Source organism: Wickerhamomyces ciferrii, contig 00061 (assembly GCF_000313485.1).
Source record: "Wickerhamomyces ciferrii WGS project CAIF00000000 data, strain NRRL Y-1031 F-60-10, contig 00061, whole genome shotgun sequence".
Taxonomy (NCBI): domain Eukaryota; kingdom Fungi; phylum Ascomycota; class Saccharomycetes; order Phaffomycetales; family Wickerhamomycetaceae; genus Hansenula; species Hansenula ciferrii.
Window position 1 is genome coordinate 38,669 of NW_011887679.1, and position 22,217 is coordinate 60,885.

Here is a 22,217-nt window from a genome sequence, read left to right on the forward strand (position 1 = left end):
TGAATTGAACGATTGAAGTTTTTCAAATGTATTAAAGATCGAAAGCTTTTGATTTGAATTGAAATGAAATATCTAGATAATTTGAAGATAAATGTGTTATATAAAACACATTTAATCATTATAAAATTCGAGTTTTAGAAAGAAAACTATGAAACCATTTTGTAAATAGCCCCATTTGATTAAAACAATCGACCACCCTGAAGATGAGGAAACTTTTTCTCACATTATGTTTACTTTTGACATAGATTGATAAATTAGATGCATTACAGCTCTTGAAAAATTTCCATATTGGGTGAAGACAATGGAGAGATCCACTGCAAAATTGAAGCACATTTGTTTTGGGATTGCCTCAAATCAAGGATCCAAGCGAGCACTTAGAGCCAGAAGCAGCCGAGATCTGGGTGTGTCTTTGAGTTGTGTGATTTGGTGTTCTATCATTCAATTATAAATGTTTGTAATAGATCTCAAAACTTTTATCACCTTCAATCAAAACCAATAATTCTTAGACAAAACGCAACTAATCAGCTAATCTCAAAGACAAGAACCTCAAATATATATCTCTTTCCATCTCATGATAAAACCGTTATATTGCTCAAAGTAATAGCGACCTCATTTGGTGTCATGAAAGCTTTTCTAGAATGTCTATCAGCTATAGATCTTTATTTTTCTCTATGTACTTGATTTTCTAAAGTTCGGAAAAATGCAGATGTTATGTAATCTGCCTGTCATGATGTGCCATTACCAAACCGTTAGATTCTTGAAAACTTTATGTGGTGAGCTTCAGATTTATAAAGATCTCTTACTTCTACAATATGATGAGAAATTTAAGATATTAATTATGAAAACATTAAAATATATAAATTGAACTAAAGTATATTAAGAGATATGAATAATATTCAGAACAGTATTAAAAATATGAGGCAACCCAATTTCAACAAATATGAAATATAGCCAAAATCATAAAGTGGTTGATGAACCCTTAAAATGTCCATCCTTCTCATGGTATATTGAACAGTATGAATTAATTGTATACCAGATCATACAAGAATATCTATCAATGGTAACTGTATGGGTGGATATCTAGAAGATGACAGTAAAATGAAATAAAAAAAAAATGAAATATTAAATTAAAATGAAACAGAACCCCATGTTGTTGATGTTTGTTGATCAACAACCCACAACTCTTCCAACCAAAATATGTAAAAGAAATTAAATCAAAATTAAATTAAAAATAACCAACTAAGCCCCTCTAATGAAATATATTACAATATGTTTTTATGTTTTTATGCAAATTTGTATAAAAAAATTCAAAAACTTTGGTTTTAAATAAAATGAACGAAATGAAACAAACCAGAACTAAATGTGATACTCTAATATGAAATTATTATTATTACTTTTGAAATGAATGATGAAAACTTTTAAACGCGCATTGCAAATTCATAAATATGAAAACTTTCCTTTTCTTATTATAGATTAATCATAAAAAACATCTTCTTCAGTTTCAAATTGCCTTATTTGAACCATAGTATCAAAACTAACACTTTTTCTACCATGTTTTTTATCACTGCCATCAACGTTTGTACAATCCCTAAGATTACCTTTTGATAATAATGTTGGTGGGGCATCAAACTCTAAATAACCCAAGCATGAAGATCTTCTACTTTTTTTCAGTATTGGTCTAACATTTGAACCTCCAATCTTATCCATATAATTTTCATCAAGTAGAATTTCATCATTAGCAACACCAAAAACTTCATCCTCTTCATCAACAGTATCCGCTGTACTGGCGCTTGTCATACTGCTAAAACTATCAGTTCTTGCTGGAGTTAATTTATTTTCATTGTTAACTTTATTATGTTCATATAATGCTTGACGATTCAAACTTTGGAAATTTTCATTCAACTTGTATGAACTACCAGCTAAAGGACCATAAAGCCATGTAATATCACAATCTTTATACCAATTAACTTCTTCAGGTGCTAACTCTGGTAAATTACTTTTAATTTTGCTCCATTTTCTCCATAAGATATTTTCTAAACGATCAATATCTGTACTTAATGGGATATTATTGACTGAATTGACATGGTTTGTTTGACGTATAATTTTCCAACAGTTGTGTAATTCAATTTCATCAAATTGGTATTGGAAATAATCAATGGCAAAATCTGTTATTAAATGATCATTTGAACTACTTAAATGACCGCTGGATTTTTTAGTCACAATATTATATTGGTCATCATATGAATAAACCATCTTGTCTAGTGTAGCTAATTGTAGACCCACAATAAAGTGTCAACTATTTGATATAGCCGCTGTGACCTCTTTGTAATTAAAATACTTTAAAAACCCGTGTTTTGAAGAAAATCTGTTTATTTATATCAAATTCTCAAATTGCACACTGAAAATTTTACCCCAAGATCAGCCGAATACGAATGGACTTTAAAATGACTATGACTTGGTTAATCCAGCAAAACTTTCCAGCGAACATCACTACGAAAGCGCTCATAAAAAATTAAACCTGCAGTGTTCCGGGGCAAACTAAAGTGCTAACCTAACTCATTGCTTTTAGCCGGTATGCAGAGACTGCTATACTCCATCATCTTCCACAACTCCATCGACTCGATTCTAGGATCATTATATCATGGTTTTAAACTCAATATGTCAATATTATCATGTCAAATTACTTGAGCTTGAGTTTAAAGCGTCAACTACTCAGAGGCTAGAAACAGTGTTTATCAAGTTATTATTGTAAGAATGTATCAACTGTAGCTTAGTACATCAAAATAGGAGAATACCTATAGTTGGATTATCTAGATTAATGTCATGATCGTTCATGTAGACTGTACATGTTTTAAAGATTCAGCTAATGAATGATGGTGGTGTGTATCTCATCCTCGTTATTCCGATTCTGAAATCAGTCAAAATGTCAAAATGTTGAAGAATTTATTTCAAATTAGGAAATGGAATTCTGCAACGACCCTATGTTGTGTGTGACAATTACAATTTGCCTACCCTAATCGAAACTACAGGGATCTTCACCGATATCCCGCTGTCACTTCAGGGGATCCTTATTCTTCCTAGAAGCTTGGATGTACTCAAATTCCTTTTTCAGCCTACAAACTAACCTCAAAGCAAGATATCACAGCGCCTATATCATAAAGTATAAACTCAGTCTGTAGATGATTATTAGACTATAATTTCTAAAGTGGAGTGTCTAACTTTAAGGTTTTGAACAAGTATTAAAACTAGAGAAACGACCCCTATATTTGATGCAAGAGAAGTAATTTTATTATACGGAATCTGGAGTTATCAAAGCTAACAAATTTGAAATTTCAACTTCAGTATAATTATTACCTACATGTACATCTTATCAGGGATATTGATTATGTACAAAATCATATTCAAGTGTTAACCCCAGTAAATAACTTCATTAACTCTAGATCATTCAAAAGTTATACTTATATTAGTTTTGTGTTGATTTTGGGCCAGGCGTTTTCATAAAATATTTATGTCACCAAAATCATCACTATTCAAACTTCAGTAAGTTGCTGTCTAGCAAGAACTACTCCAATAACTCAATATGATCGAATATTGATCGGATATATTAATCGAATAATAAAATTTGAATATATCTTATGTACCTTGCTTCAACTGAGTCGAAAGAATATTCTATTTCTTGTATAGTATAGTAATTTGAACAAACGTCAACAAAGCTTATAATACTATACGTGCGTATATATTTCTAAGGCTTGACCTCCAAGTTGTCACTAAAGTTTAATCATAAATTTTAAACCTTAAATGCTTTAAGCTAAGTGTGATTTATTTTGTTTGCTCAAATTGACATTTTCAACTTTTCAACCACATCGTCGTGGCAGTGTCCCTTAAAAATAACCAATATCGGATTAGAGTTTAAAAATACTAACGTACTGGTGATGATAATATTTTATTTAAACTTATGATTTTAGTGACACATCCATTCTACCTTTCAAATATAATGTGACATAATTAAAGCTAGTATGTGATGACTCAAGCGCCTACATAATATGCGGAGATTAGGATGACTACGCATATTTTCAAATTCAGACCCTTCAATCAACCTAACAGCTTATTGATCATGACTTTGAGAATCAGTTGTGCATCTAATTGAAAAGTTAGTAGTATATATTGTGCTTTGAGTTGACAATTAAAAAATTGGTCAATTTTCTTGTATCCGAATCTTTCCTGTAGTACCGAATTGAATCAAATACTCGTAATATAATGTAACTAATTTCATTTTGGATGCTTGTGCAATCACTTTCCATGTTTGGATCCGAGCACCAAATACATTTATCAGATATATACGGTAGCCGTCAAATATCTATATACTATAGATTGTTTTTGTTTATATTCTAGAATATTGTAAATCCATCATTCAATATTAACTTAAAGCGAATTGGAATTCTAAAATTGAGCAAGAGTATGTATGTAACTTGAAAGATAGTTCATAAAAATAGTCTAATAAGTTATAAGTCATACCTAGGATTATCCCGGAACGTCTAAAGTAATTAAGGCTCAAATGGATAGCATATTAACTTCTTTCCACGTTGTATAAAATATTCCCGAAACCTATTCTTTGATCTACGTTTATTACATGTGGGATGATGGATCTGGGGTACAATGGAAATTTTGACTCAACCCAGAGGAGTATCACGTGACATGGCTCAACTATTATAATTATTCAATTCCGTTTAACATGCTAAAAAATGGGTTAATTAAAGTTTTTAATAACTTTATATAACATTTACATCTCTCTAATAATGATGATATAAATATTTTGCTCAAATTCAACAATTAAAAATTTTGGATTTCAAGTATAGTAAATTTAAAAAGATGAAATAAAATTTTAGAGGTGCCCTTGTTTTTTTTTTAATTTTAAATTATAAAAATATTTAATTATTTTTTAATTAAATTATATATATATAAGTTTACAATATAATCTAAATTATAGAAACCATATTATCTCTAACTTCCAGCATATATATAATACATGAATCATAATAAATTATATTGAAAAAAAAATTGCGTAATATATGACTAAGCAAAATAATTACAACTGGGAAAACAGTAAGTTTCACATTTTCAGAACTCGTCCTTGTTAGCTCAGTTGGTAGAGCGTTCGGCTTTTACAGTCAAACTAGGGAACACCATTTCTTAGCGGAAGTTAACCGAAATGTCGGGGGTTCGAGCCCCCCATGAGGAGTTCTATTTTTTTGCAATTTTTTTTGCCGGGCAGCATACAATTTTTTTTTTTGTATATATGGAGTTATTTTGAAATACGATAATTCTTCACCATGACTTTCAAGTTTTAGTATCATTCATAAATTTTTTAAGAATTACAATGACAGATTACGAACCGCTAACTTCAACAGTTAGACCTCTAACCCAATCTATTATAACAGTCAGAATCATCAAATCATTTCCATATAGAAATGTCAAGAATTACATTTTGAAGGATTATGATATCTCATCAAAGAAACCAAGAGATCTTTTAGATGATATAGTGAATAAAATCAAGACAGAAGGTGGGTTGAGACCATATAGAACAGTCAATTATGATTCTTTGAAGATATATACTCATGCACACGGATCAAAGACTATGAATTTGGTTATAAATTTCGAACATGACGAGGATTGGTTTTTGGATTTGAACTCTGAAAATTCTTTACATCAATTAGGTGTTGGTATGTGATTTTTTTATTTATATACACATAAGGAGTGACATAGCTAACTTTTGATTCTTTAGACAATGAAACAGAAATATCATTATTCAATCGTGAAGCTTATGAGGAATTTAAGAAGAATCCAGAAGAGAAATGGTAATTGTGGTAAAATCGGATTGTTGTTTGAATCTATCTATAATCAATCGAAAAGAATAATAGAGGACTGATACTTAAATATCTGAAATGAATGATTGGATTACAGCAACAGCTGGCTTTTTAACATAGAATGATGTATATACTTTACTTCATAATTAATGGTCATGGAGATATATTTGGTATCCTAAAGATAGTACTCATGTACACCCTATGAAACGAAACAATGTGTGCTTAATCATCACCCATAAAATCTCATATTTAAGATATATTATTCCATCTTGATGTAATTATTTCAACCTTGGCTTTTACGTTCGGTTGATAAAATGCTTGTAATTGTCTAGTTAATCTTTTCTCTGATTCCTGTGTTATCAAATATTTTGTATTTGTTTTTTTTGAAAAACAAAAAAACAAAACACAACAATAAAAACAAAACATCTGATTCTTAACCATTATAGTGCATTTGAAAGGTACAATTCAATAAAATAGAATATCAATTGATTATATCCTTGATATCGAAACTTTGCTATAGGAAGAAAAATCAGACTCAAGTTGCTTCATTCTTAACATTATCTCATATAATACTTCAATTTTTTTATTATTCCAACTTAACGTGATTTATTAGTATTGAACAAATGGCTACAGATTACATACGGCTTGGTTTCAAAGTTCCAACTGAGATAGGAGAAGACTTCCTCACTATATATGACCAGAATGCTAGATTTTATCTAATAGCTAAGGAGTTTGCGGGTGCACATAATCAACCATTAACACAAATAAACCTCAAGTTGGGAGATCAAAGGTTAGATATTAATTCAACTCCAAGGCACTTACAAGCTCACGACAAAGATACGGTATCAATAGAGGCAAAATTTTCAAGTATATCAACCCCGTCATGGACATTTGCAAATGCAATTACCAAAGCCATAGAGAAGCTAGAAGAGGCTAATCCAAACATCACAATTATTATCAAGGTAGAGAATTCCAGTGTTTGTGTTGTATTGAACATGAAAAGGACCGATAAAATATTTGGATTAAAAGAAAAGTTTCAAAGAGCTACTGATAGAAATGTCACTTCTATTTTAAAGGTCAATGGTCAAAACTCACTAACTGAAATTAATGATGAAACAATTTTGAGCAATTTGGAGTTAAGTAATGGAATAACTTTTGAAGTACAACATGATGGTGAACCTTTGACATGGGACAGAAATTCGCAAATGGACTCAGACTCCAAAATACCCAACCCAGAAGGAGAAAATAGCAAAGATATTTCAAATTCTGGAGATCAAGAAGTGGCTTCAAGTAGTTCCAGCTCAAGAGTTTTCGGAAGTATATCCATTACATCCATGCTCGAATCAAATGATGAAGACGGTGATACAATCATGGAAGGTATAAATGACGAGGAAACAACAAGTTTGATTATAGGGAAAGACCCATCAAACAGTTTGAACAGAGAGAAAGCAGATCAAAACAAACATGAAACAATAGACAATGTACTGGTATCATCAACTTTGAGAGGAGAATCACAAAATTTACAGAATCAAGATGATACAAATGATACTGAAATTGAAAACGCTGTCCAAAGTCAAAATTTAGAAATAAATATTGATCAAAACATCTCAAAATCAACAGACATTCCAGTAATAGAATCAAACACTAGTATAATTGACGAGTCAACAGATTTTCCTGCTGCTAATCAACAATCAATTGAAAGAAATATTGAAACACCATTAAAAGACAATAACGCTCAAACATTTTTGGATAACAGCCAAGCGTGGGATGAGAATACCATATCTGATACACAAACAAGTACAGAGAATAACATTGGGACGCAAAGACCACCAACTAATGATTTATTAACGTTCGAATTCAAAGTTACTGGTACCGATTTCGAAGAATTTTCATTTTCTTTAGGTCAAAATGAAACATTCAAATCTGTTTTGAATGATTTCAAAAGCAAACACCCACAGAATTCAGAAGCTACATTGAGGTTTTTAAAAAGAGTTATCGAACCTACTGATACTCCTAATTCAATAAATGCTTCCAAAAATCAGTCAAATGAAATCAATGTGTTGAATGCGGAACCAGATGTGGTAACATTTGTTCTTACTGATACCAGTAACAAATTTAGGCCAGTATATTTGAAAGCCAAATTAAAAATTAAACTAAAGAAGGTATTTGAAATATATGCATCGAAGAATAAGTTGAATTGGAAAGAGCTTACTTTCAAATTTGAAGGGAAAATTTTGAAAAGACATGATACTCCCTTGATTACAGGCTTACAGAACGGATCAAAAGTTGAGGTAATTCTACCACAAGAAAGTACGTAAATCTTATATTTATGATAAACTATGGTTCAAGATTTGATTGATTGATAGTAGCCTACAAGAGCGCAATTGTAGTAAATAAATAGCCAACAATATATGTGTAATTCAAATTTATTGAAACTAATATTATTGTCGAACTTGATAATATATAGTATATATAATATATAGCTTATAGCTGTACATATTTTATACTATATATATCAAAACATGGATTGAGAGTTAGTGGCTTCACTGGAGTTAACTTGCTAACATTGGAGTACTGGTGTTGACTAGCCAATTTTTCTTGAAAGTAAACACAATTGTATAGTACGTGTTGTAAGGAGCAACAACTAAGATTAAAACATTCAAATTACAATTTAAAACTAGAAGGATCTAGCTATTTGTTCTAGCCGTCTGCCAAATTCCGGTTTTCGATAATTTTTAATTGCGTACACCATACATACACTATACATTATACACCGCGACTCTTGATGTAAAATTGTAACTTCTTCTTTCGGGCACTTCTCCCAAACAAAAAAAACATGGGCGAAAAATTTCTTCAACTTCTTTTTTCTCATGAAAACAAAGCAACAAAGATCACCAAACCCCACTTTTCCATGATTTGAAGTACAAACGCATTAGTTACACAACATTCAACCTGTAGCCACAAGCTCATCATCATCTATCATCTATCAACTATTCAAATTGTATCTGATATCCAAGAGATCTTGAGTTCTTCACCTATTTCATTTTCAAATTTCCCCTTTCAACCATCACATCATATCACACGTTACAATCAATAAACCACAATAAAATATCACAGTAAATTACACAAAGCAAAACAATGTCAACCAATGGAGATATCACAGCTAATGATGTTCAAGACTCTGATACAAGTACTAGGGTTGGTGATAAAATCAAAATTGCATTTCATGGTTTAGATAATAAATTATACTTTGCACTAAAACCAACAACTAAGTTAAGAAAGATTGCCGAAACATTTGCTGAACATGCTAATGTTGACATTGAAACAATTAAATTTTCGTTAGATGGTCGTACCATTTCTATCAATTCAACTCCAAGAGATTCTGGTATGGTTAATGCTGATGTTGTTGACGTTACTTCTCAAACAGATGGTGGTTATTATTATTGCTGTTAATTTAAAGATCAGTAAAGTTTACTTTCAAGAATAATGCTTAATTATTCCCATTTTATTTTTTTATTGTTTATTTCTAAAATTGTTGCTGCTTCGTTGGTTAGTTTGCTATTTGAAGTCCAATTGGTATTATTATATCGGATATACTTGAGTTAAGATATGGTCATCTATCGTCTCCATGATGTTCTGAAGATGAAATGGCGTTTTCGGGCTTAAAGGGGCCTTTAAATGAGCATAACTTGATTCAAAAGTTTCCGATCTTAAAAATTAGGATTTTTGCATAATATGTAAATTAGAGCTTATTTTGTTCGTGTTAATACAAAAGCTATTAAATTGTTACAATGATATCTTATAGATAAAATATTCAAAAAATAAACTTTAAAACAATTATGCTATTCTATTCCAAATGGACTCAATACTGACTGAGCACATGTTAGTTGGTGGACTTCCGGTCTCAAATTTCACTTGTCAAAGGTCAGATTTGACAGATTTTATTTCATGAAAATAAGCGGAGGCTATGGATTCAGATTATAGCCATTTCGATTTAAACTTATATCTAAACGCTACAACATTAAAATGGGCTTCTTCAAATTTAAATTGCGAAGATTACGCTTCACACCACACAGTCCAGTAACCTCATTTTGCTGTTTTGGCCATCTATCAAATTTATATTTGCAGTACGAAGCTAGTTCTAGCATCTTTTCGAAGAACTTCAAAAGTAGGTAATGCCACACATTTTCTGGGAAATGAGGTTTGAAATATTCCTATCAATATTATGGAGACCAATGTTGCGATGAACGGAAGATCGTCCTGATGAATTATCGCGGGGTTTTATTGATTTTCCCTGTACAATTTGAAAAGCTCAAAAAAACTCATCAAATTTAATCTTTTCGCGCCCTGAATTTACCAGCTAAATCACATTTTATGTTGTCTTCAAATGGGTCTTTCCTAACTAGGAAGGTAGTGTCCAAACCATACTTATCGCGTCTTTTTTTGGCGTTTTAAAATTTCGTCGACGCGAAACTTTTAATTTTTTGTATAATAATTAAGTTACCTAAAGAAGAAGTGATGAGTTCAATCTGAAAAAATGCATATCATTAGCTTTTAAAGGAACTTTTTCCAAATTGAAACAAATAAATTACAGGTGGAACTTTCAATTTTCAAATCAAATTTCATATTTGGGGTTTGATTATTGATACCTTGGAAACAAAATTCAAATATCTTTAATTCTTCCAACACCAGATTTTACTTCAACACAGCAACGATCAGATCCAATAACTAAACTCAATACGAATTATCAGGGTTAAAATTGATTCAAATAGATTTTATCTTCTTGGAATTCACTCATTCATATCTTCAATCCTGTCACCATTACTTACTTGGTCCAGATAAATAAAGAGATTCATTAAATACAGATTTAGGGGTTTACCAAGTGAACAGTCACTGATCACCAGCTCTTACTCTGAGATAGCTACACATGACGTTATTATATCCAAATTCCAATTCATCAACAGTGAAGTAAGTGATTTCTCTTTCCTGATGTTTACTTCAGAATCATGTTTACTAACACATAAGCGCCAGCATGGAGTATTTTAGTCTTTCACAACAATTGGGTGAACAATCAAACATTAACCAAGAACATCCAAAGAAGCTCCCTGAATTTTCTCATCAGATCACGTTCAACAATACCACACCTCCACAGAAGCGCCGCCGTGGAAGACCTCCTAAATGCCCAACTAGTTCAGATGACCAACCAAGTCCAGCTGCTCATTTGTCTGCCGCTGTTGTTAAACAAGGTACACCAAAAGCTAGTGCTCCACTGATGAGAATATCACCTTTAAGGGGTGTCAAAAGAAGAGAATCAAATAGCTCTCCACCTCAAAGATCTAAAGAAAATCCATCACCAAAGGGTGGATTAATCATGAAACTGGATGATGAGATTGATAGATCTCCAACAAAAAAGCAGAAAAAAATCAATAGCACAACATCATCAGCTGCTTCCAATTCAATTCATTCTCTTACATTGTCTTCAACAACACCAAAATCTAAAATCATGAATCCCAGAAATGAATTCAAGACTCCTAATAAAGTCACCATGAACACACAAGAAAACATTCATTTGTTGACAAGTGAAGGTGGCTTGGAAAAAGTTATCAATGAATCTGTCAATCCAAGTCTTTTGTTATCATCACCAATGTCTAGTGTTAAAAGAGGTTCTGGAGTTAACAGTCAACAAAATAAACTTAAAAGTTCTGCTAAAAAGGAAAATCAAAAATCAAACACATATTTATCATCATCTCCAATGACCCCAAATTCATATGCTTCTTCATGCTTTTCATCAATCATTCAATCATCACCTCTATATCAAGGTTATTATGCTAATCAATCATCACCAAATCCATTATCTTCAAGTCCTATCAAATTTCAAATGAAACCAATTGATTTACCAGATATCAAAGGCCAGTTCAGAGAACCGCCAAAAGCTAAATTACCAAAAATGGAAAAAGTTCCAAAAAATCCAGTTAATTCACCAGTTTTAAAGCCTCAAGCCACTTCAAATACACCATTAAACGCCTCTTCACCATCTAAAAATGAATATAAATTAAGTTTTTCAATTGATGAACATGGACAAGCTCAAATTGTCAAGGTAAAGACAGAAACTAAAAAATCCATTCAAAACACAAATTTACCAAGACCACCATTCACAAGACATGAATCTCTGATGTCTATAAAACAAGGCTCTTTTAATTTACCAAGAACAGGGTCTTTATCAAATATCAATGAAGTAAAAGAATCATCAATATCTATTGGAAGTGTTTTGAGTCCAAATTTATCATCCGAAGATTATGAGACGTTTATTCAACCTTCACAAATGACTTCTGATCCACTGGTTGGTGATTTTAGTCAAACTTTTGATCCTACTCAAAATACTGATTTCATGAATGATGCTGGTGTTCATAATCAAGATGAATTTGAAGATGAAAGTGTTACACATGATGCAAGAAATGCATTGATTAAGATGATTCGTCGCAGTGTTTAGTCTTTGTTTTTGAGGACTGGCTAGGGAAAATATAGATTAAAATATCATCATTGATATTCATTGAGGTATAAAGATTACAGGTTGGTTTTAATATTTTTGATTGGTTTTTTTCATTTCTGATTTATTCAAATGTTCAAGTTTCTTGATTTGATTTGATTTGGTTTATTCACTTCATGTTGCGTGGGTTTAGTTTCATACGTCCAGTATTTTAGTTTTTAATTATTTGTTTAATTCGAGTTTTATTTAAGTTTTATTTAAGTTTTGTTATAAGTTAAGTTTATTTAGTTCTAGATTTAAATATATCTGATTATTTTTGATCAATCTAACAATATGTAGACCAGAATCAATTAGCTAATAGCTACTAGTACTTATAACACTAGAGGTTGAAATGCTAATAAATACCTTATTAAAGATGAACAATCTCATCGACAACATAGAATAGACAGAAGAATTAGCATAATTAATACACGAAGTATTATAAATCATTTTCAAATCACTAATTCTGCTATTTTGCTTTCAAGTGATTTATATTAAAACATGTACAGATGATCAGTAATAATGAAAAAATTAGTTTCAAGTCTACAATAACATTAGAAGCATAAAAATTTGTATTATAAAATTATAACTATTCAACAATCTTCATTTAATTATACTGAAAAACTAGAACGAATTCAATACTGAATTTATTCTAAGTCTTTTTTCAAAGTACCTAAGAAAGCATGTTTTTCAGCTGGGGTTTGGAATCTACCTTTACCGAATTTAGAAGCAGTATCGATCCATTTTAAGGTAACTTGTTCTAAAGCTCTTCTTGAAGTATCAGTGTATAATGATTTTCTTAAAGTAACAACTCTCTTTTTTGGACCTGGGATAGAACCTTTTAAGATAACGAAATCGTTTTTAACTTCACCGTAATGAACGAAACCACCTAATGGAGTAATAGTTTTTTTGGTACGGTCAAATTCAGTAGCAGCATTGGCTTCATCATCACCTCTACCAACTCTGTAAACTTTGTGGTTGATTGAAGTTCTTGAATGGTAACCATTTTGACCAGCACGAGCAACAGTCCATTGGACATGGGATGGATGCCAAGCACCAATACAAGCAACTTTACGTAAACCTCTATGAGTTTTACGTGGTAATCTGGTAGTACCCCATCTGTGAGTAACACCTTCGAAACCATGACCTTTGGTAACAGCGATAACATCAATGTTTTCATTTTGTTCAATAACTGAATCAACTGAAACAGTTTTTTCAAAGTGTTCTCTAGCCCAGTTAACTTTGTCAGCAATTGAACCACCGTTAACTTGGATTTCAGCTAAATGAGCTTTCTTTTGAACTAATGGAGTTTTTTTGACTTGAGTGTGAACTAAAACTCTAACAACAGTAGCGTATTTGGTAATTCTAGCCAATTCACGTTCAATTTGTTCACCGTTTTTGTTAGCGTATTTAGCAGCATATTTGGTGAAAGCCTTCTTTTTGGATTTGTACCAGTTTTTGTAGAAACGACGTTTAATTTCATCTGATAAATGTTCAGCCCAGACAGTGGTTAATGATCTTAAACCTCTTGGAGTTTCAACGTAACCGACAACACCGACGACAACAACTGGTGGAGTATCAACAACAGTGACAGCTTCAACAATTTCACGTTTGTGCATTTTAGAACCTGGACGGTCTAAATCACGAACAATAGTTGACATACCAGCTTTGTAACCTAAAGTAGCAGTTAAATGAACTGGTTTGGTTTTGTCATCTCTTGGGAATGATTTAACTCTACCTCTGATTGAGGCAGCTCTCTTTCTTGGTAAGAAACCTAAGGAACCGTGACGTGGTGCTTCGTACTTTCTGTGAGACATGATTGACTATTTGATTTGGTTAGTATGTTTTAGCTGGTTAAACAATAAAGGTAGAAGATAAAGTACTGAAAAATTTGAAAAATTTTATATCTTCACGATTTGTTGTGAAAAAACTTTTCAGGCGTAAATTTCAGAACAGCATTAAAGTAGGGCAACTGCTCGAATTTCTGCAGCTGCAGCTGCTGCTAGATCAGATTTGTTATGGACACTGTTAGAACTTAGAAGAGGCAGATTTTGACTCCGATTTCGCGAATCCAAATGTGCAGACCGTGGACGCCTAGTACGATAGATTTTATGCTGTAGTCTTCATGGATTACCTCTTAACTTCAATATTTTGTTGAAGTATACTATCCTCTTAGAAGTTAAGTATTCAATGTTCACAAGAACGAAACAAAACCGTTATACAAAACGTTCGTAGCCTTCGTGACTAATAGTGATATAAAAGATAATATAGTGGTGAAATTGCGTTCTGTCTCTATTACGGGCAAATAGCGTAAAACAGATGGATGTTGCGAAGTCGCGTAAAAATGTAAATATAGTAGTTGAATAGTAAACAAACGTTATACATAATTTATCTATGAACATTGATAGCTTATACGTCGTTACATATACTCCATTTTTCATCAAGTCATACAAACTTCAGAATGTCATTACCCCAAAGGATTAGAGAAAAACAAAGAGAACTTGAATCATTCCAACAGATGGACCAACTATCATCAAATTTAGCCACACAACTAGAACAGCTTGAGAACAAACTAGAGACCCTATCTAACGGATCTGAAGGTGAGTATAACTTTAAAAGAAGCTTAGCCTATATATTTATAACTAACTCAAAAATTAGCGGTGGCTCTAATAGTATCTAACTGGAATAACGTTATAAAAGCTGCATCTTTGGCGTCTAGTATGTTTATTGTTTTACATTATCCAGAAATTGATTACTAACTTTAAAATTAAGTGAGTCTACCAACCTTTTCAGCAGAAGATTTTGAGAACAAAGAAGATCCACCACTCCCAGAAACACTAGTGAGATTGAGAATAGAGGAAGACCAATGAATTAACGCCAAATTTATACACAATATTAATGATTAGTTTATATCTACAAAATTGATGATTAACTTTTAATGAATGATTTATTTATAATGTACAGTATATTTTTATTCTAATGAGCACCATTTTGTTCAGATTTATTCGTTACTTTCAATGGTTAATGTATTGTAGTTAACAACTTCCAAAGCCCCACTTCTTTCATGAGATGTACCTATCAAAGCTTTGATCCATTTTTCGATACCCAATGCCCTCAAGTTTTGAATGACTTCATTTTCATGAGAGAATTCTTGATGTAATTTAAATACTTCATTGCCACCAATATATTTAAATCTTGAAAGTAAGGCTTGATCATCAACATCTTTGAGTAGTTCATCTATATTTGGTAAAGAGACACTATAACCTGCATTAGGCAAATAAAGTTTATCTTGGAACAATTTTTCAAGAGTCACAAACAACACGGTTTCTTCAGCTTTTTCTTTGATAAAGTCATCTGTCTTATGAGTCAAGTTTAAAATGTGTTCCCAATCGTCACTTAATAGTGCCCTCTTCCAAACAAGTTTTTCAGACAGCAATTTTTCATCATTTGATAAGTTTGATAAATGTAAGAGCTTCAAAGCATAGAAATGATTTGCTTTGTTATCATCATTGGTACTCAAAAGTGTAAAAATATCCACCAACTCTGAAACAGATAATGATTTATTTGATAACAACCTTCCTAAAGCCCTTTTGAATGAATCTTCAATAATGGTGAATTGTTGGTCTTTATAAAAAGGTTTAAGAACTTCTCTGGAGATTGAGTCAATTTGAGCAGATGGATCACTATCGGATCTCATAAATTCTGAAAGTTGTGTAATTGCAATGTTTTGAACTTCCACATAATCTAACTGTTGTTGAATATCATCTAATAATACATCATTATGATTATTTCTTCCTTCATCACCGATTGCAGCTAATGCTCCCAATTTAGCGATACTTAATTGTAAATGTCTCTTTCCTTGAGATTCATCATTTGTCTGACTCACATCATAAAGAACACTTGAAGCTTTTGCGAAGTCACCATCTAAGATATCTCTGATCCAGGAGATCTCACCATGATCATTTTCAGTGAAAAATCTTTGCAAGAATTCTGCGTATTGTTGGAATGATAGTAATAAAACTTGATATTTACCTGATGAAATATAATAGTTGTACAAAGTTTGTGCAAATTCGTAACCAAATTTGTGGAAATAATGATCAAATCTCAACAAAACATGATTCAATTCTTCGTCCTTAGTGTTTTCACGATCATCTTCTGATATTTCAACGAGTGACTTCAAATCATTATAGGTTTCTGCAATAGCCAATGCTTCAGTTTTGGCGCCAACTAAAATCAAACTCTTAGTCCATACACCTGATCTTGCTTGATATATATTTTGATCATTAGAAAGTGTGTCTTTAATAGCTTTTGTCTTTGGTGATTGTGCTTCTAACCATGATATTTTTTGTTGGTAATTGTAAAACAAAATTTCAGTCAATGTAATTAATCTTTTTGATGTATCAGTATCTGAAGCATCTTTGGAAACTGGTATGAGTTTTGTGAAGGCTTCATCAATATGAACAGCAATAGAATCAGTAGTATACCATGGTTCAACAAGACCGCTCTTTGACAAATCTAAGTTGAATAGATCGTATCTATATTCTTTCTCTGCTTCTAAAACACTATAGTAAACACCAGCAGCAATTTCAGCAGCAATGATTTCTAATCCAGTAACCTTAGATGTCTGTTTCAATATATCAGATACAACAGAATTGATCTGATCCAAATGATGTAGTAACAATTCGTCAAATCCAGTTGAAAATGACTTATTGATAATATTTGAAAGCTTTTCATTAAACTGGTATGATGAGACAACTTGGTGAAAGTTTTTAGCAGCAGTAGCTTTCTCAAGAGAAGCGATCAATTGGAACTTAACCCTATCATCAATTATATCATTAAAATTGAAAGCCGTATATCTTAGCAATTTTTCAAGATTTCTCTTTCTTAAATCTAAATGATCTTGTAGAGAAGACAATCTTGGTGGTAAATAACTTGATTTTGAGTTCAAAATTTCTTCACTGACTTGTAGAAGATCATTTTCAATCCTTTGAGAATCAATGTTGATTTCATCGGAAAAATCAAATTTGATTGGATTTTGTGTATTTCCCCCATAGAAGATTGCTTGTTCCACATGTGATTTTAAGTAAGAACCTTCTTCAATTGGATTCTCATCAGGCTCTTCGACAGTTTGTAATCTATCAATCTTTAAAATACCAGTTCTTGCTGCAATAACATTCAATGATGATAACTTAGAAACAGAACCATCTGTAATTACTTGATCTTCAGGACCAGCACCAATAAATCCTATATCACTTTTGAAAGTAACTATATCTTCCCATCTTTTCTTCAAACTAGAAGTATGATCAAGTTTTTGGACAAGCTCTGATAATACAACAGAATTATCAAAAAGAATAAACCCAGTTGTGCCTGGAGCTGGAACATATAATCTTGGTTGTTTGTTGTATGGTGATGTAAATGTATTCAATTTGTAAGCAGAAACGATAAGTAATTGATCAATATCTTTTCGTATGGTAAATAAAAGATAAAATGTCTCATTAGATCCATTTGAAAAACTTGTGAGAACCAAAAAAGCATCTTGATCTTTAAAATTTGGCAATATTGTCATATCTAAAATTTCCAATGAATTGACAGCAGCTGGATATAAGTCCTTAACGTGATCAACCAATGTTGGTAGTAGATCATTCTGGTATACTTGTTTTGATTGACCATCCCTAGCACATGACCAAACTTGAAAATCACCACCTCTTGTAATTGTAGTCATCACTCTTTCACCATGACCCAAGATTGCAGCTGCATTTATGGAGACAATATGTTTATATGATGCTAATGAAGTACTGAAAAATCCAGTTTGTCTGTGAACAATCTCTGAAGATGAAATGAATGGTTTACCAGCTGAATTTCTTAAAGATAATAAAATTACTCTACCCGTTGATGTTGTTAAGATTATACCTGCAGGTTCAACATTTTCAGCTATTTGAATACTTTCATGATCATATAGTGACAATTGAAATTCAATACCTTTGAAATGGTGTAATAGACCAAACGATGAAGCTTCTCCGACGTTTTCATAAAATCTTATATAACCTGTATGTGAATTGATTGAAACAAGACCCGGTTCTGAGCTACCAGCGGCTGGAGAAACAAGAACAGCAAGTGGTGCAAACCCATTATTTGGTGGAATTACAGGTATTTGAATTGTATTCGGTATGCTATCTGGTGAATCGTATTTCCAAATATGTATCAATTCATCAGAAGCTAATAACCCATGTCCAGTATGTTCATCAATTTGTCCTTTTATATCTGTAGTATTTGATCCGAAGAGAGCCAAAGGAGAAGCAGCAAGTTTGGAAACGACGTATTTTGAGTTTCTGGTCAATTCAGTAGCAGTGTTTGTGAATTTATTTTCACTAATTTTGGAACCTTCAGAGCTTGTTGGATTCCTTAGATCAGACCCAGAACCACGATTACCGGCATTTGAAGTGGCAAATTTTCTCGCGCTAAATGCTGCCCTTCCAGTCATTGTATATCAATTATCACAAAGTGACTAACGAAAGACGTTGATGCAACTGTTCAATTGTTTATGTTTTCGATTCAGATCAATAGAGTTCAAAATTTAAAGCACTAACAATAATAACAAATATTCGCGAATAGACTTTTCACATCTCAGCCTTCAGGGTAAGGAAAGAAGTTCCGACCGTAGTTAAAATTGATAAAGATTCATCTTGAAAATCTTTCTCAAGGTGGTGACAATTCTAAGGCACTTAAATCCATATATATAATCACATTACCATCATTTGTCTTTAAATCAACTCTATAACTGCTGTAGTACCAAGAATCATATTAATTTCTTCTGTAAAGTCACGTTCATAGGTCGGAAGTCAGCTCATCTCATAAAAAAAATTATATAGATATGCAGAAATTTTTTTTATAGGTATAATACTGATATCAATCAAACGATACAAGGAAACAAAGGTATTCATAATGATCAGAACTGTGTAAGTCACTGAAATGCTACTAGTATGATTCTGAGATCATTCACTAACATTAATGAACAGTCAACCAAAAAATGCTCGTTCTAAAAGAGCTTTGAAAAATAAAGAAGCAAAACTTGTTGAAAATACCAAACAAGCTTTATTTGTTCCAGGTGCTACTAGTAATAAATTATTACATGATGCTATGGTTGATTTAAGTGCCTTGAAGAAACCAGATATCAAACGTTTCACTAAAAAAAATGAAGTTAGACCTTTTGAAGATGTTTCAAAATTAGAATTTTTCTCTGAAAAGAACGATGCTTCATTAATAGTGTTTTCAAGTTCAAGTAAAAAAAGAAAGAATAACTTAACTTTTGTTAGAACTTTTGGATATAAAATGTATGATATGATTGAACTTCTAATATCGGATAATTATAAATTATTACAAGACTTCAGAAAATCAACTTTTGCTATTGGTTTAAAACCAATGTTTACATTTAATGGTGCTGTTTTCGATACACATCCAGTTTACAAACAAATAAAATCATTGTTCTTAGATTTCTTCAGAGGTCAAACCACAGATTTACAAGATGTTGCCGGTTTGCAACATATGATTTCAATAACCGCTGCTGATTTCCAAGAAGGTGAACCATTACCTCAAGTCAATTTCAGAGTTTATCTTTTAAAGACATATAAGAGTGGACAAAAAATTCCAAGAGTAGAATTGAATGAAATTGGCCCAAGATTAGATTTTGCTATTGGTAGATTTGAACATGCTTCACCAGATATTGAAAAAGAAGCTATGAAGAGACCAAAACAATTAGAAGCTAAAGTTAGAAAGAATGTCGAAGTTGATATCATGGGTGATAAGATTGGTAGAATCCATGTTGGTAAACAAGAATTAAACAATTTACAAACTAGAAAAATGAAAGGTTTGAAAAAGAGATATGATCAAGTTGGTGATGACTTTGATGATCCAGTCTATGACGATGAACCAGCTAATGAACCAGTCGCCAAAAAGGTTAAAATCTAAGCTTTTATTGAGTCATAAAGTGTATAATAATTGGATAAATGGGATTAATCTGCATATAATATAAATTGATTTTACTACTAATCTTATATTCGTAAGTCATATTTATTTTTATTAAAGTAATTAATGTACAAATGAAATGAAGTCTAATAATTATAATAATGTACAAGTTTCAAAACTCTATTTTTTTGAGCTTCTGTTGCTTGCCAATCTTAGCAAGTTTCTCAATAACATTGCAATGGTGACTTTACCAATCATTGGGACGTAAAGACTTGCTCTTTCTTTTACATCTGGGTTAAAATTCTTCTCACTTGAAAAGTTCACAACAATAGCACCATCTTTAACAAATTCTTTAGGGAATTTATAGTTTGCAGATGGGACACCAGTGACAATAACATCTGCATTTTTTGAGACTTCCTCTAAAGTTGAATCTACATCAACGACTTGATGTCTCTTCAATTTTAAACCTTCACCTCTAGTGAATCTTTGAATACCATCTAAATCAACAGAAAACACTGTAGCCCCATCATTGGCTAATAATGCGGCAAGTGGACGACCAACAATTTCTGATCTATTAACAACCACAACTTGTTTACCGTACAATCTGTTACCATATGGAAGTAAGTTATTATAAGCACCTAAATATTCCAAGATCTTAACAACAGCTAAAGGTGTACAAGGTAAAATAGATTTTTGTGATTCTTCAGCATCTAAAAATCTAACATTATGATACATATTTTGAATGTATTTATGATTAAGACCTTCAACATCTTTTTCTAATGACACAACTTGCTGTAAATATTGATCTTGTCTGTTACCAAAGACAGGGAAATAAACCATTATACCATCAATTGCATCATCTTCATTAGCTTCTATAATGGCTTCCTCTAAATCATCTTTTTTAACAACTCTTAGTTCATAAGTGAAACCTAAAGACTCTGAAGTTTTACCTGTCCAATCAGCATACATTTGAGCAGCTGGATCTTCATTTGCTAAGAATCCAACCAACTTTGGTGATCTTCCTAACGCTTTGACCCCATTTTCGACTTCTTCAATGAAACCTTTAGCAATACCTGAAGCTAGAATAGTACGACCTGCTGGTTTTTCTGACATTGTGACTATGAATGAGGAGTTTTGTTATCGATTGTTGAAATCTTTGACTAATGGGACTATATTGAATATGCCTGAAGCTATAAATCAAGTTGAATTAAGTTTTAAGACGGAATATATCTCTGTTATATACAAAACGGCATACGCTTTAATTAATCTATTAATTCTTTTTGACTCGAATCTATCACATTCTGGTAACGACAACATCACTGCTCGTGGGTTTTTATGACAGAAGTGCACTGAAATTTAAAGAAAATGTCAGTAACAAGTCACAATTCTAAAGACCAGGGCACGATCTAGTTTCTGAGACCATTAATCGAACAAAATGATTATTTCTATGAAGATTATTGTAAACTGGGATTGAATTTGTTTTGCAATAATCAAAAATTATGTACTGAAATACTCCAAAGGCCAGCTGTGTAACGATTTCTGAATATAGACACTTTCCCGATTCGTGATATTTGTTTTTTTCTCACCTTCGATATATGATCGTTTTCATGTGTACAAAGTAGCTCGTTTAGAAACGTATCAGTTTATTACAAGACAACTGTGGATTCAATCGCTGAGGAGAAGCAGAAGACAACCAACTGACAATTATCTCTGAATCATTTGCTCGGTTATTGGGCGTTTGAATCAAGAATCACTGTGTTTTTTGAGTATAGTTATTCGAGGAACAAGACCACAACATAAACAGAATCCCCAAAGAAACAATATTACATATATGAAAAATAATGGGAGGTCATAAAGGTAACCAA

The 22,217-nt window shown here is 32.0% G+C and overlaps 9 protein-coding genes across 9 annotated transcripts; 5 read left to right on the forward strand and 4 right to left on the reverse strand.

The window, feature by feature from the left end:
• Positions 1-1,473: 1,473 nt before the first annotated feature.
• On the reverse strand, positions 1,474-2,253 carry BN7_2561 (uncharacterized protein; the record flags this gene model as incomplete). The annotated part of the gene is made up of 1 exon (XM_011276832.1): positions 1,474-2,253. The coding sequence occupies one exon, from the start codon at positions 2,251-2,253 to the stop codon at positions 1,474-1,476; it is 780 nt and encodes a 259-aa protein (XP_011275134.1).
• Positions 2,254-5,377: 3,124 nt separating this feature from the next.
• Positions 5,378-5,728, forward strand: AIM29 (Aim29p; the record flags this gene model as incomplete). Its single annotated transcript, XM_011276833.1, has 1 exon — positions 5,378-5,728. The coding sequence occupies one exon, from the start codon at positions 5,378-5,380 to the stop codon at positions 5,726-5,728; it is 351 nt and encodes a 116-aa protein (XP_011275135.1).
• Positions 5,729-6,487: 759 nt separating this feature from the next.
• Positions 6,488-8,182, forward strand: BN7_2563 (sumo domain-containing protein; the record flags this gene model as incomplete). The annotated part of the gene is made up of 1 exon (XM_011276834.1): positions 6,488-8,182. One exon carries the CDS (start codon positions 6,488-6,490, stop codon positions 8,180-8,182), a length of 1,695 nt encoding a protein of 564 aa, XP_011275136.1.
• An 820-nt stretch (positions 8,183-9,002) lies between these two features.
• Positions 9,003-9,317, forward strand: BN7_2564 (sumo domain-containing protein; the record flags this gene model as incomplete). The annotated part of the gene is made up of 1 exon (XM_011276835.1): positions 9,003-9,317. The coding sequence occupies one exon, from the start codon at positions 9,003-9,005 to the stop codon at positions 9,315-9,317; it is 315 nt and encodes a 104-aa protein (XP_011275137.1).
• A 1,579-nt stretch (positions 9,318-10,896) lies between these two features.
• Positions 10,897-12,354, forward strand: MSA1 (Msa1p; the record flags this gene model as incomplete). The annotated part of the gene is made up of 1 exon (XM_011276836.1): positions 10,897-12,354. The coding sequence occupies one exon, from the start codon at positions 10,897-10,899 to the stop codon at positions 12,352-12,354; it is 1,458 nt and encodes a 485-aa protein (XP_011275138.1).
• A 683-nt stretch (positions 12,355-13,037) lies between these two features.
• Positions 13,038-14,207, reverse strand: RPL3 (60S ribosomal protein uL3; the record flags this gene model as incomplete). The annotated part of the gene is made up of 1 exon (XM_011276837.1): positions 13,038-14,207. The coding sequence occupies one exon, from the start codon at positions 14,205-14,207 to the stop codon at positions 13,038-13,040; it is 1,170 nt and encodes a 389-aa protein (XP_011275139.1).
• A 1,184-nt stretch (positions 14,208-15,391) lies between these two features.
• On the reverse strand, positions 15,392-18,871 carry NUP133 (Nup133p; the record flags this gene model as incomplete). Its single annotated transcript, XM_011276838.1, has 1 exon — positions 15,392-18,871. One exon carries the CDS (start codon positions 18,869-18,871, stop codon positions 15,392-15,394), a length of 3,480 nt encoding a protein of 1,159 aa, XP_011275140.1.
• Positions 18,872-19,398: 527 nt separating this feature from the next.
• On the forward strand, positions 19,399-20,355 carry RPF2 (rRNA-binding ribosome biosynthesis protein RPF2; the record flags this gene model as incomplete). The annotated part of the gene is made up of 1 exon (XM_011276839.1): positions 19,399-20,355. One exon carries the CDS (start codon positions 19,399-19,401, stop codon positions 20,353-20,355), a length of 957 nt encoding a protein of 318 aa, XP_011275141.1.
• A 177-nt stretch (positions 20,356-20,532) lies between these two features.
• Positions 20,533-21,465, reverse strand: MTD1 (methylenetetrahydrofolate dehydrogenase (NAD(+)); the record flags this gene model as incomplete). The annotated part of the gene is made up of 1 exon (XM_011276840.1): positions 20,533-21,465. The coding sequence occupies one exon, from the start codon at positions 21,463-21,465 to the stop codon at positions 20,533-20,535; it is 933 nt and encodes a 310-aa protein (XP_011275142.1).
• Between the last annotated feature and the right edge of the window lie 752 nt (positions 21,466-22,217).